The 14091-nt window shown below is 38.2% G+C and overlaps 2 protein-coding genes across 2 annotated transcripts in view; one reads left to right on the forward strand and one right to left on the reverse strand.

The window, feature by feature from the left end:
* Positions 1-9693, reverse strand: LOC129264482 (E2F-associated phosphoprotein-like). The gene is made up of 4 exons (XM_054902368.2): positions 9099-9693; positions 7180-7358; positions 4005-4208; positions 1-2739 (listed from the first exon to the last, which is right to left on the reverse strand). Exons 1-4 carry the CDS (start codon positions 9209-9211, stop codon positions 2162-2164), a joined length of 1074 nt encoding a protein of 357 aa, XP_054758343.2. The 5' UTR covers positions 9212-9693; the 3' UTR covers positions 1-2161.
* LOC129264483 (ATP-binding cassette sub-family B member 10, mitochondrial-like) overlaps positions 8907-14091 on the forward strand; it is a 29002-nt gene continuing 23817 nt past the window's right edge. Inside the window, exon 1 of the mRNA XM_064102667.1 lies at positions 8907-9400. The gene's annotated coding sequence lies outside the window, so the exon portion shown is untranslated. The remainder of the gene's footprint in view (positions 9401-14091) is intronic.

Here is a 14091-nt window from a genome sequence, read left to right on the forward strand (position 1 = left end):
TTAACTTTTTGATATTTATTCCCATCAATTAGAATTCATGAATATAAAATTATGTCTGATCAATCGCGCATGCACAATGTACTTCTTTATCTCGGAGACGTCTGGAGATATCTTTGTTGACATTACCAACATTTTTAGTATGGCCATAGAATGTTAATGATTTAACAATAATCATTCAAATAAATTTAGAGCTCAATTTGAGACATTTGTATTTATTTCGATCGAGTCAGTGCTCTGCAATTGTCCTGTGTCTAAAAATGGATTATCAAAAATATTGTTATCAGGATTAATTCAGGATTAATTACTGTACTTAAAACTGGATATCACTTTTTAAACATAGTTTTCCATAGATGACATACAATTATTCATTACAATTGAATTTAACTTTTCTTCATAGTTTGCAGTAAATTTCCAGTTATGCCTTCTTGTACAACTGAGCTGGGTGTTCTATGGTCTTGCTACAGCTTGATTACCTTTCGTTCTAGCCTTTAATTTCCACCATTGCCCATAAGGAGCAATGGGATTCATCTGCCCTGTATTCTCCCTACGACAATAGTGTGAGTACACTGCAAAAATACAAATTAAGATGGTAAATTGCAAATTGGTCTATACCAGCTTCGTCGACATTCTGTTTTGTATCATCCTACATCGTCTAATCATTCGTCTCCAACCAGTTTGTCTACTACTAATAATAGTAAGTTCTTGTATAGCGCACAACACATTATTAATAACGTCTCTATGCGCTTCCAAAGGACTTGGATATTATTACCCAGGCTGTAGCTCAAGCAGCTTTTACGCGCTCGGCATTTCAAGGAATAAATTCCTGCCAGGTACCCATTCACCTCACCTGGGTTGAGTGCAGCACAATGTGGATTAATTTCTTGCTGAACGAAACTATGCCATGGCTGGGATTTGAATCCACGACCCTCTGTTTCAAAGTCCGGAGACTAATCCACTGGGCCACAACGCTCCACTAACCATTTGGTCTATTGGTAATAGCTATGTAGCCAATTCATCATCTGTGATGGTTCTACAACCCTTCATTTAGATGTACCGTTATGAACCAAATTTTCATTTGACGTAGTAAAAATTCACAAGCACCAAGGAAATGGAAATTCGACAGACTGGGCATAGACTAAATGACAATAGGACGGGGGTATTAGACCAAGTGTTGTGTAGATCGAGTTCGTAGCACACCAAATGGGTTGAGCCCCTGTGATATTAGACCATATGAGAAGTAGAACAAGTGAAAATATACTATAAATAATGTCATTTTGATAAAACTCCTGTACTCAAACTGTAAAATAACCAGAAAAACAGTTGAAAAAAAAATTGCAAAGAATGCTTGGCAATCCAGGTTGCTAGTCACATTTCACAAATTATGCTCACTGGCCCTTATTTTGAACTCAGGCTTAAATTAAACCCTGGTTTAAAGTTGTGGTTTAACTATGGAAAGCCAGTTGTTACATAAATCTCTAACGGTAGAGGTTCAATGAATCAGCTCATTTGACTCCCAAAACATTATTAACTGCCTGGGAAGGATAAGTATGACAATTGTCTTCACCATTAAATAAGTAGTAAAGAGCACAGTAAACATGAGAAGCATTCACTGTAAACAACATTTGAAACGTTTCCCATGATTCTAGCACAGAGTTAGACCATGGTCTAAGTTAAACCCGACTTCAGAATACGGGCCATTAGAATTTATATTTGAATACTCAGTAGAGTACATGCATTAGACAGGATTGGACAGTGCATGTACATGCCGAAATTTGGAAAAAAATAGAATTTGTACCTAACATTAATTCAGTATTAATTAGTAGAGTCATGATTAGTGCAAGAGGTACAGGCAGGGTATCATAACAAACTAAAAGCTGAACAGTCACTTTTTCAAAAAGTTAAAATATTATATTTGATAATCTCTGAAAATGAGCCCTCGAATATTGGATTTCACTTTTTTATATGCACTGGTAAAATCAAGATTCTTCAAAAATATGATACGGATTCATGAAACTGTGATCCTCTGATTTTCAATGGGTACATAAAAAAGTTTAATGCTTGCTGTTCATCTGTCAGAATAGATAAGTGAACATCTGTAATCATGGACTGGGAAATGTCTGAAATCCAAAAGTAGGGTCCTCCAGAGTCAAAGATTACGTCCTCAAGCAGCACTTGACAATACATTGAAAAAGTGATAGATCTCCTGTTTGTCCAGGACGGCCACTTCTGTGTTGCAGATCGCACACTTGACAGGGTGGAAGAGTTCATCCCCAGTGGATGCACCTCCATCCTCCTCGTCCACTTCTCCCCCCTCATGCCGCCTCTTCTTCCTCCACTTCTTCTTATTCTTGGATTCAGGATACCTCAGTTGTTCGCTCCGGACAATGCAGCAGTTCATGACGAACATGGCCCTGTACTGGTTGGTGTAGAGTTCGTGCCTTTGACAGTCGATGCAGAGTGTTGTCATACAAGCAGGACAGTTCAAGATGGCATCTGTCTTGGGGATGGACTCTTGACTCTTTGCACCTTCGGCCTGATCGGGTTTGGGAGCCCGGATTGACTGGGCAGAAGCGCCAGTCCCTGAGGGACTTTCTGAAGAGGCCAGGTCATGTGATCGCTTTGGTGCCCTCTTAGGGTAGTACTGTGCTCTTTGTTTGTTCATCCAGGTTTGGTTGTCATCATCAATGTTGGGGTCATAAAGGAGATCATCATTGGTTGGAATGCGGTGTTGCTTTTTGGCTAGGAAATGGTAAAGATATTCAAAGAAAAGTGGAAGAAGGCAAGTGGTTAAGTCAAATGGTTGAAAGCTGTTTCAGGGAGAATTACTTCAAAATGAAATTTTCTTTAGTAGGGATATAATAGCTGGTATTCATCAGGCTGCAAGAAATCACAATGAATTTTTTGGTTCATTATCTTTTTCACTGATTTTCAATAAAGAAGATGAATCCTAGCACTCCATAGGAAATGTGAACTGAAATATTTTATTAGTCTAAGAGTTAACCCTTGGGTGTCATTACGAGTTCAATTTTATTTCTACATGCATCCTATTTCATACTCATACTCTGCCAACCGTCATTTGGCAAGACATCAATCTGTATTTGCCCCTCTCTATCCAGGGTTGTTATGTGGTAAAAATATGCACAATATAAATCATTTTCAACATATCCTATTAGATTTACTATAAAATATGGTCTGATTGCTGTCTGAAAGTGTCTAAACTTAATTTTCTATATTGTAACCATTTCATGGGTAAATTGCCAATTAGTATACACTTGCTTTGTCTTTACTTTTCATTTGGTCTCATCCCACATGGTCTAATCCTTGTTAATCTACAAACAAATTATCTACTAACCATTTGGTCTTATTACCATCAAGCCAATTTACAATTTTGCCTAATTTAATACATTTAGGCTACATATATCAATTTTGTTTAATATCAACTTGGCCAAACACCAATTAGTCTATAATTAGATGAACTGTATATGAATCAAATTTCCATTAGACAAAATGCAAAATAATTGGTAGCCAACGTTGAAAAATAGACCAGACCATCTGGATATTAGAATAAATGGGAATTAGACAAAGTGGGTATGAGACCAAGTATATTGTAGACCAAACAGCAATTAGACCAAATGGCCTGTATTCTAAACTCGGGTTTAAATTAAATCCTGGTTTAAAGTTGTGGTTTAACTACGGAGAGCCAATTGGAGCACAAATCCCTAACAATACACATTCTATATATCAACTCATATGATACCCAAATTGTTCATAGTTGTCTGGGAATGATAGCTGAAGTATTTTTCTTCATTATCAAAGCAAAAGGAAACAAAATAGTAAACATAAGAAATATACAATATAAACAGAATTTTTGAACTTTTGGCTTCCCATAATTTTAGCACAGAGTTAGACCGTGGTCCAAGTTAAACCGGACTTCAGAATACGGGCCAATTGGTTAATTCGACCACCATAACACCTGCAAGCTGTGATTGTAAGGATAGGCATACCTTGCTCCTTGTCTTCATCCCCACCACCTGCTTTCGCACCCTCTGCAGAGTTTTCCTTTTTCTCTTCTTCCTCTTCATCAGAGTCAAAGTAGACTTCATCATAGCACTGCTGTTGAGTAGGTCCTCCAGGGTGTCCACTTGATGGTGCTGCTGACTGCCTCTGTTGTGCAATGGATCTGGCTGCTGCAGAAAGCTTTTTCTCCACTGCCAGAAATGATAAGAGTATTATAAGGAAGACACAGATGATGGTTATCCCACATAACCCTTGGAACTACTGCACATGTCATCATAAAACAATGATGAAGGAGCTAAAAATAACACAATGTTGATACATCCATGGGCAGCATAACTAACCTCAACTAAAAATTGGGGACACATTTTCAAAGATATATTTAGCCCATACTTCTACCCAACCAAAAAATTACTTTTTTTCTTTCCAGGGCTCTTTTTGGAGAAACTTAAAAATTTTCCAGGGCTACTTTTTCATTTTCCAGGGCTCTTTTTCCACTTTCCAGGGCTACAATTTCTGGAGCTATTTCGCGGCTTTTTTGCGTTTGTGTGTGTGTGTATGTGTGTGTGTGTATATATATACACGGTAGCTAGCATATACCAGGGAAGTATAACACTTCCCTGGTTTGACCTTCGCATTGTTTCTTCGAAGTGATTGTTTATGATTTTAGTGTTGTGATGATAGATTGATTTTGATGCTTGAACGATATCTGAGTTGATTCATGGACCTAATACAGACCTATTCAGATTAGATCATGGAGGTAGAACCTCCATGAATTAATCCAAGTTTGAATGTTTGATACTTGGTTGACGTGAGCTTTGCGTGTTTACTATTTAGTGTTATAGCCCATTTGCTAAATTAATCTAGAAAGATCTGTATTCGTGTCTAAAGACAATGTAAAAGAAAAAGAAAGTTCTGAATTTGTACAATTCTGAGGTAATTTATTTTATCATACAATATAGGTACCTGCAAATGTTATGAAGTTGAACAAATATCCTTCGTACATATTTGACTGAAAGTTATTTAAATGACACTTTAAAAAAAAGACTTAAAATTATTCATACAAAATAATGATACAAGTCATAAAGGTCATTGAATTGTTAAGCGTTCGTATCAGTTACACAGATTCATGACAAAAAGGCCTACCAGAACCAAAACTGGCAATTTCCATCATCCATCATGAATGCCTAGCCTTGCACGGCCTCTAATTGAAATGAACTTATCCACGTCTTTGCAAATTTTACCTGACCTAATTTCTCCACACAGTGAGAGAGGCCATGTGGCAGCCAAACCAAAACAGAATGAAAAGGGCGGCAATCTCGTACCCCCCCCCCCCACCACCACAAGAATATCAGATTTCCAAACATGTGCTTCTCAAGATTGTGCAATACATGACGGAGACAAAGAAAGTTATGTAAACAAATTGCCGAGGGTTGATGTCCCTGAATTAAGGGGCTAGTCTACGTTTTCAGTCACTTAAGAAAATGGCGAACTGGCCAAAGGTGAAATACATCATTGAAAAAAAAATGAATGTTTGGATTAAAATAACGAAGATTAAATGAAATATGACTGAAAAATATCCATAGTTGAATCTCTACTTTTATTACTGACAGAACAATAACATCATTTTTTTTATTAACTTCTTGCCAATATTCCAATAAGGCAAGACTCCCATTTAAGACTAGCAAGCAAACGTTATCAATGGGATTTTTGAATGAAAGAAAAAAAAATCAAAGCGTGATTTTTTTTAAAGGGATAGACGAGACTCTTGTTTTGAACAGAGATATAAAAATATTTAAAAACAAACAAGAGGTGATAAACACTTCATTAAAATTATAATGAAGTTCGTAGTGAATTACAACTTGTAAAAGAAGAAATTAACAAGAATAATAGGGAAATAAAGTTTGGAAGAAAAGAAGGAATGAGGAGAGACAAGCTTTGGGGGGAAGGATCAAGATGGGTGGCTGCAGCTCGACATGGGGCTAGAGAGTGTACATAAATGGGAGGGGGGGGGAGCAATCATCTATCAAGTCGCCCAAAATCTTACACCTTCAAACTTCTCACACAATCCACACACAAATCCCAGTTCATGATACAATCACAAGTGTCGCTCAACACATGCGCACGTGGTCTCTACTGGCATTTTACAGTCACACACACAGAAATACACACTACACACAATGCACACGATGCATCCCCATACCACATGCAGTCACACTGAGCCTAAAGCACACAAGCAGAGAAACGTTCTGCTCGAAGTGTATGACTCCTCGGCTCCAAATTCTACATTTATTTTATCTCAGTGCTTGGAGTCGGCGCTGGGGCCGATTTTCGTCCATGAATGAGAGAGCATGGCAAAGACTCGAGTCCCTTTATCTCAGAACCGCCGCCGCTTGGTACTCGAGTCTCCAGAGATCAGGGTCGACTCCCCGACTCTGGCATTGAGAATCGGGTAGACTCGATTACCCGGCGCTGGTTCCCAAGCCTAGTTGACGGGGGCGATTATGAGTTTTGCAGTCGCCCTCGTGTGAATGTTTTTAGCCCTTTTCCGGGGCTCTTTTTGGACTTTCCGGGGCGAATTCGCCCGCCGCCCCCGTGTAATTTTTTGGTTGCTTCTACCCCCCCAAAAAAAAGGGCTGAATACGTATGATTAACGCAGTTTCAAACTAAATATTTCATAATTAGACACCAACTTACTGCTATTCATTCAAGCCCTGTCTTCTACTATTGTGATTATTCATAAGTGTCTTTCGCATTATGAATAATTAATGAGCCATTTTTTAGAACTTAAATCAAACTCCTTAAGGTCACAAAGTTGCAAGTCACACTGATCAATTATCAGCCTGACAGGGCCCATCTCAAAATATTAATAACCATATTCAATCCAAGTTTTTACTTCTTAGTTTCCTTAGCATTGGAGCTAAGCAGAATGGTGGTAATTTGGACACAGATTGTCTGCTGGTAGAAAATTTTAGTTCTTCATCCCCTGTTTCTTTTGAGGTACATATTCACCCAAAAATAAAAATAAAATAAAAATTGCTCCAAATGTACTTGAAACCATGCGAAAAGGGAGAATTTTTCGACTTGGGGAATGATCATGCTTTACACCTTCCAATAGGTAGTGCCACCACCGGGATTTTCTCTTTCCCTTATACATTAACTCACCATTAACCCTGAATTGATTCTCATGGTTTTTCATGGTTGCATCCAGCTCCATCTCCATCTCTTTCTCAAAATCATCTTCACTGGAGGACATCTGAAGGCTGCCTCGGCTCAAGCTCCTCGTCAAACGACGTTTCTGTTCTGGAGTCCCATTCAGGATGATATCTAACTCATCTTCAGAGCTACATTCAGAAAGAAAAAAAAACAGTGAAAGAAGAAATAAATAGCTTAGTCTTAAAAGCAATAAAAATTAGTAGACAAGAATTAATTTCAAACATGCATGACAATTTTCATCTTAATCATCAGATTATTAATTATGTAAATCAATATTGCTTTCCTTTTCTTTTTATGAGGATCTAGTCCCAGTCTTATATAACATGGAAATGTAACCTAACTTTTCATAATTTTAGAGTTTGAACATCAAATTTATGTTCTCACAAGTGTTGCGCAGGCTGGATTCCGACTTCTTTCATATTATGTAGATCTAACTTAATAAATTTAAAATTGGAATCACAAATTGACAGGTTACCTATTCAAGATGATGGGGTAAGGAATCAATGTACAGGGTGTAAGTGCAAACTTTTATTCAAAATAATGAAGTGAAAAATCAGTACTACAACCGACAGTTATCATAGACGAGGTGAAGTTCAAGTTCAACCACAGGCCACACTGTCAGTGTCACTGACAATGTTTTAGTTTTTGCTTTGAGTTTGACTTTGTGAGAAATTGAGACTGATCATAACCGATGGATTATCCTCAAACCTTAGTTTTAGTGGAGAAAATGTCCGATTAAAAAAATTCTGTTATTTATACAATTAACTTTTTGTGTTGGTGAACTTCCCCTTCAATTCAAAGTTCACCCCCGCTATTCTTCGTTGGTTACGCGTAGCCAGGAGGCTCCTAGAGAGTAAAAATCCTTTACCAACCTATGCTTACTCTCCACGGAGCCAGGAATTGCGTCCCATTCATGTGCATGTACCGCAAAAAAAATGAAACTTTCGCCCCCGAGATTCTACTTTCCTTCCAAAAGATCTAGCCCTAAATCAAATGGGATACAACTTCATTTCCGACATTTCTACGCTATTGATTTCATTCTCATACAAGAATTCATTAAAAAATATGAAAAGACAGGGAAAACTTGCCACCATGTTTACGTCGCCATCTTGATTTCTTTGTCTTTCGCCATATGCGTGCTGTAGGCATGTAGCCTTGGCCTTGCATGGCGAAAGACAAAGAAATCAAGATGGCAACGTAAACATGGTGGCAACTGGCAAGTTTTCCCCATCTTTTCACAATATTTTTTCTTGTTTTTTTAATGAATTCTTGTTTAAAAATGAAATCAATATCGTAGAAATGTCGGAAATTAAGTTGTATCCCATACATGATTTAGCTGGGCTAGAGCTTTTTTAGAAGGAAAGTAGAAATCTCGGGGATGAAAGTTTCAGTTTTTTTTCGCGGTACACGCGCATGAATGGGGACGCAATCAAATCCCTGGCTCCGTGGAGAGTAAAGCATATACCCAGTTGTTGTGTGTCCGGACAGGTTGTGTGTCCGGACGATCAATTTTAGAAAGTCATTTGGAATTGGAAAAATTTACAAGCGAAGTTTCATAAATTATATGTTAGGAAATATTATAAAGAACAAAATAGAAGATGATTACAAGTATTGAATTTATATTTTTAGTGTAATCCAAATACAAAAAAGAAGGCTTCAAAAATATAAAGTGTCCGGACACCCGACCCCCCATCCTACCACGTTAGTAAATGATTTTTACTCTCTAGGACTAGGAGCCTCGATCCTGGCTAGTTAGCGGCCGCGACCGCGCACTGATGCAGCCGGGCCGCCGGGCGATCGCGACAGACAACGGCGCTCGAGCCGAGAGGAGGTTGCACAGGATCCGCCACCCAGCCCGGCCAGATTACCTTTCATTTTCCTCATCGACATCGTTGACGCTACGATTTCCACTCCCAGTTCCACCCCTTCCAAAAATATTGAAGGGAACATTGCACACTCTCTGATCGTGATCTTCATCCATGGTCAAGCTAAACTAATCTGGAAGTTCTTGTGATAAAAATCTCACTCTTTTTCGGCAATATATGGGACTGAAGCCTTCTATCTTGTTCGACGGTGCGGTGGATGCGACACCGGAAGTCTCCGTCATTTGCCTTACCTCCGGCTCCGAAGGCCGAAGTTTGTGGGGAAATTTTTCGACAGCAAATTTCAGGTAATTACAATTGTTATTATTAAAAAAACTGATTGTTTCTAAAGACAATTTTATGTGGTTCATTTCGGTATGATTGATTTGCAATAATTTTTAATTTCAACATGCTTTTTTACTAATTCTTAATTATAGTTCCAAAATGAATTTCGATCCGTAAACATGACAGTGAAAATACAGTATGGGACTGGCAACCGTAGCCGGCATTGCGGCGCGCGCTGGCTCAGTAGCCCGATATACCCCGGTCCGGTGGTTGATATACCCCGGTGGTTGTGTGTCAGGACTCAGTCTTAGGACACATGACTTTTACTTTTAGTTATGAAAAGTTTACAAGCAATTTATTTGATTTTATTAGCACAGAATGTAAGAAAATGTTAATAAAGAACAAATAATGATGGTGATCATGGTGATAAGCACTATTCAACCTATATTTTTGGCTTAGATTAGAGTGAAACTTAGACTTATTGTCTCATAAATAAGAGTCATATTGAGAAGTGAGATAAACATAATTAGTGTGAGTGAGCCAGGCCCAGGACTGTCTCAAGTCAAAGTCTCAAGCCTCAAGCAATTCTTCTGTGTTCGGACACCAACCCCCAATGGGTGTTTCCACAGATCCAAAACAAATTTCCTGAAAATGAATCCTTAATTTCCCGAAATTAATAGACATTTCCTGGAATTTTCAATTTTGATTTTTAACGAAAATCAGGGAATATGATGGGGTGTCCAAACTTCGGGCACTTTTCAAAAATATTCATCAGGCTTAAATATTTTCACAAAATATTCCTAATTTATACAAAACCAATTCAAGAAATAGTAACCACATTGACGGCAAGATCGTAAACTATAAAATCATGGACGAAAATGTAAAGTAGGTCAAGGGGATTTGCCGGTATCGCGATCTCAAAATTCTATTCCGATCGGCGAATGCGCGCTGTGCTGGAAAACCGTTCAGAAAAAGTGTGACCTAACTTCGCGGACCAAAGTTTTTGTGGACATTTAAACAAAAACTCAAGCTCAAAAAGTGAAATATTTATATCAGATCGATGGCAAAATGCTATAGAATCGGTTAGTACCACATTTAACTCACATTTTTGATGATTTCTGCTTGCAAAATGGTGATATCGTGATGCTTGTTGAAAATATCAGATTTCTTCAAAACAAGTGCTAACGGTGACAAATTTGCCGATCTTTTGCCAATATTTTCATGAATACTGAACTCATCCTAAAGAAACTTACACCAAAGGGTAATTTTAGGTCGCTTTTCACGTTGATTACGTCAGATTTAAAGGATATTGGCTAGTTTTTTAGATAATGACCGTCCGCGAAGTATGGACACGCGCGAAGTTTGGACACACTGCCATACAATGAGCCTAAATTTGGTCCAAGAAGAAGTGACCATAATCAAGAAATTTAACATTTTTTTGTTCATGCCATCTTTAAAAATAGGAACAAAATTATGAAATGGGAGCGCAGAGCGCGAGCAGAAAATTTTGAGCTACGACGACGGAGCCTACGTCTGGAGCCGGAGGTAGATCTTATGTTGGATCTAAATCTTACTACTTCACTGACTGTCACTGTTCTTAGGATACTTAGGGAATATATAGTGGGACCACCACATATCGACCACCTTGCACGCATTAAAATTATTGCATATATTACAAACGATACGCGCGGGAGATAGGCGCAGTGCCCATTGGAACGGTAAGAATCAATTTTACGAGAGAAAAAGAAGGGGTAAAAGGTAAAAATTTAGTAGAATTTATAAAAATTGTTTTTACTAGACCCGAACCCTGCCAAAAAAACAGTTGTTCATACCAAGAAATCCGATAGGAAACGGCTTTAGAAGAAATATCTGTCTCCAATTGTCGAATCATGTGCCGGAGCTCGCAGTGGAAGTAGTGAGATGATCATTTAGCATGTTGTCATCATAGAACTGATTTGGAAGAGTCAAAATATTTCGCCACCACAACAAGAATCGGCTGAAATGTGGGAATCTGATCTGCTCAATTTTCTGCACAAATGAGACGAAAACTAGGTTAAAACTGATAAGTATTTTCGCAGATACGATTCTTAGAAAATTAGGTGGTCGATAAGGGGTAGTTCCAACCATACTGAACGAAGTCATTATGACTCTGTATTCAGTTCCAAATTCTTTCTCCTCTTTAGGATGGCCGGATCATCTTTAAATACTACAATGAATATTTAAAAGTTGTTACGGTTAATTGTCGTTTAATTGTAATCAGGGGCGGATCCAGGATTTTCCAAAAGGGGAGGCATGCACATTATGATTTATCCAAGGAAAAATTGGACCAGCAAAAAAAAAATGTCTTCTTTTTCAAAGGGGGGGGGGGCACACTTCTGTTTTAACAGTATTTTTACATGACAAATTTCAATTTTGCTTCTCAAAAAGGGGGGGGGGGATCTGCCAGTGATTGTAATTTTTGGATTTCCCTGAAGTTCCTGGAATATTTTCATTTCCAAAACCTTTCCTGGAAAGTCGAAATTTCCTTAATTTCGGGAAGAGTGGAAACACCCCATCCACTTGCACTCTTCAACCACCCTGTCTGTGGTGAGCCTATGCAACATACAATGCACATTCAAAAACTTTTGTGATTATAAAAAAATCTCAGATCCATTCAGTTATGATTTGTTTTCATTCTAGACTTAGAAATAATTTTTTTCACCAGAGCGCTCAAAACCTTTCATTTGAGCATATTTTTGTGAGACCCTCTATTGGTGGTATTAGAGATTGATGCAGATCTTCATCTTCACAGACTCGCTTTTTAATTAGAAAAAAAAATATCATTTAGTTTTGGGCCAAGGCATATTTTTTTATGATGAATTTACTGTAGTAAAAACTGACTGCCAAAATATCAAGTATTTATCCAGTCTAGATCAAGAGAAAATAACCCAAACGTTTAAAATCTTTTTCTTTTAATTTCACCACGCAGGGGTTACTAATTGAGGACAAGGTTACATATCATGGCCTTGTATTATTGGATAAGTGCCCCCATCCTACCACTGGTTGTTGCATGTCCGGACGGGTTGGGTTTTATGGACCGACGATTTCTTCCACTAGGTCTAGTCATTTGAAATGGTTTGAAATTAAAATCAATTTTTTGTAGTTTTCAAAGAAACTTTTAGAATTTAAAGGCCTAACGTAGCATACATGTATGCGTAGACCTCTACTCTGTTGATATTCCCGACCTTTCGTTTGAGGACGCGCACGCTTATTTACGACGGTAGTTGATTTTGGAAGAGACTTTTTGGGCCCGTCATCATGGTCGTAAAACTCTGTCCTGCAATGCAAATTGTGTGACATGAGATTATTTTTTTCGTTTCGCATCTGCGACGGAAACATTCAATATGCGTTTCGTGTGCAAAATTCTGGTTGCTACTATGGTAACAGCGATATATCCGATTGAGGACGACTTTCCAAAGCAACATTTGACTCCTCCTAGAGCTCGAGAGGCCGCCCGGGGGGCCCACTTCCATTGATTAGTGGATACCAGGAGCGAACACGCGTTAAAGGGGACAGAGTGGGCAGGTACGTTACTTATAGGCCTATGTAACGTAATAAGGGTGTCAAAACGATGTTTAAAATGCTGAAAAAAAGGGATATATATATACTTGTAGGGTTTCACAAGCCAAATACTTGTTAAGAGATGCATTTTCATAATCTGGAAAAGAATTGCTTCCCTTGTTTAGGGTACTTTTCGAAACCTCATGGTCGTGCCTGGTATCCACTCATCAATGGAAGTGGTCCCCCCGGAATTTGAATCTAATCCCCCATTTCTGGGGAAAGAAAAACATAATGCCCATTACATCGTGTGCGAGAGGCATATCGTTTGTGTAGAAGGAGTAAACAAAAGAAACAAAAGAAACAAAGAAACAAAAGAAACGAGTTCAAACGTATTGCATATGCTGTGCGCATATCAACGCGCGCGGAATTTTCGGCTGGAGAGGTTGATCTGACCCATGAAATCAATTGCCAGTGATCCACCAATAATCCACATCAAATGTAATATCGATTCGATGGACTGTAATGATCTATATCTAAGCCTTCATTCAGTAAGTTTTTCCTCACTCAATATGTACTCAATTTGTTTGAAAAACCACTTTCTTATCCATGTCATAATCTATTTTAGGTCCTGCATTTCGAATATCTCCAGCCATCAGTCGTAATATACATGCATGTATGGTGGGTGTCGCGGAAAAGGATTTTGCACACGAAAAGCAAATCTGTAGGGCCTGTAACCCCCCTGTAACACAAAGCTTAGCATTGATCGTAGAGCAGTTTTCTACGTTTGATTCTATTGACTATAATGCACAATCAATCTTAAAAATCAAGTGTATGATTAAGCGTTAACTTTTGTGTTAGGGGTCCCTAATATTAGCGTCCGTGAGGACTGCGAAAGGTCCCAATTGATGGTGTGATAACTGATTTCAAAAGCCAATGGCAATACATGCTTAGTTGACTTGATAATCATTGATGCACCAAAGTTATCTAAGTTAGATCATGATTTTTCTCAATTTCAATAGGGTCTACAAACTTATTACTTGATCTAGTTAGGCATATGCTTATAAGTTTAAGTTAAACTTCATAATTTCTTTATTAGCATTTTACCAATGTCATTCCATTTCTTAAGCATGTTGAGGAGTTCTAAGTTATGCACAATTATGTCTAAACTAGGGTC

The sequence above is a fragment of the Lytechinus pictus genome, chromosome 7 (assembly GCF_037042905.1).
Source record: "Lytechinus pictus isolate F3 Inbred chromosome 7, Lp3.0, whole genome shotgun sequence".
Classification (NCBI taxonomy): Eukaryota; Metazoa; Echinodermata; class Echinoidea; order Temnopleuroida; family Toxopneustidae; genus Lytechinus; species Lytechinus pictus.

What these genes read in the sequence shown, in the direction of transcription:
- LOC129264482 (XM_054902368.2), bottom strand. Translation starts at nt 9,211, where the DNA reads ATGGATGAAGATCACGATCAGAGAGTGTGCAATGTTCCCTTCAATATT. An exon ending in GTCGATGAGGAAAATGAAAG is followed by an intron (nt 7,359 to 9,098) that starts GTAATCTGGCCG and finishes TTCTGAATGTAG; the next exon opens with CTCTGAAGATGAGTTAGATA. An exon ending in GAATCAATTCAGGGTTAATG is followed by an intron (nt 4,209 to 7,179) that starts GTGAGTTAATGT and finishes CATTTCTGGCAG; the next exon opens with TGGAGAAAAAGCTTTCTGCA.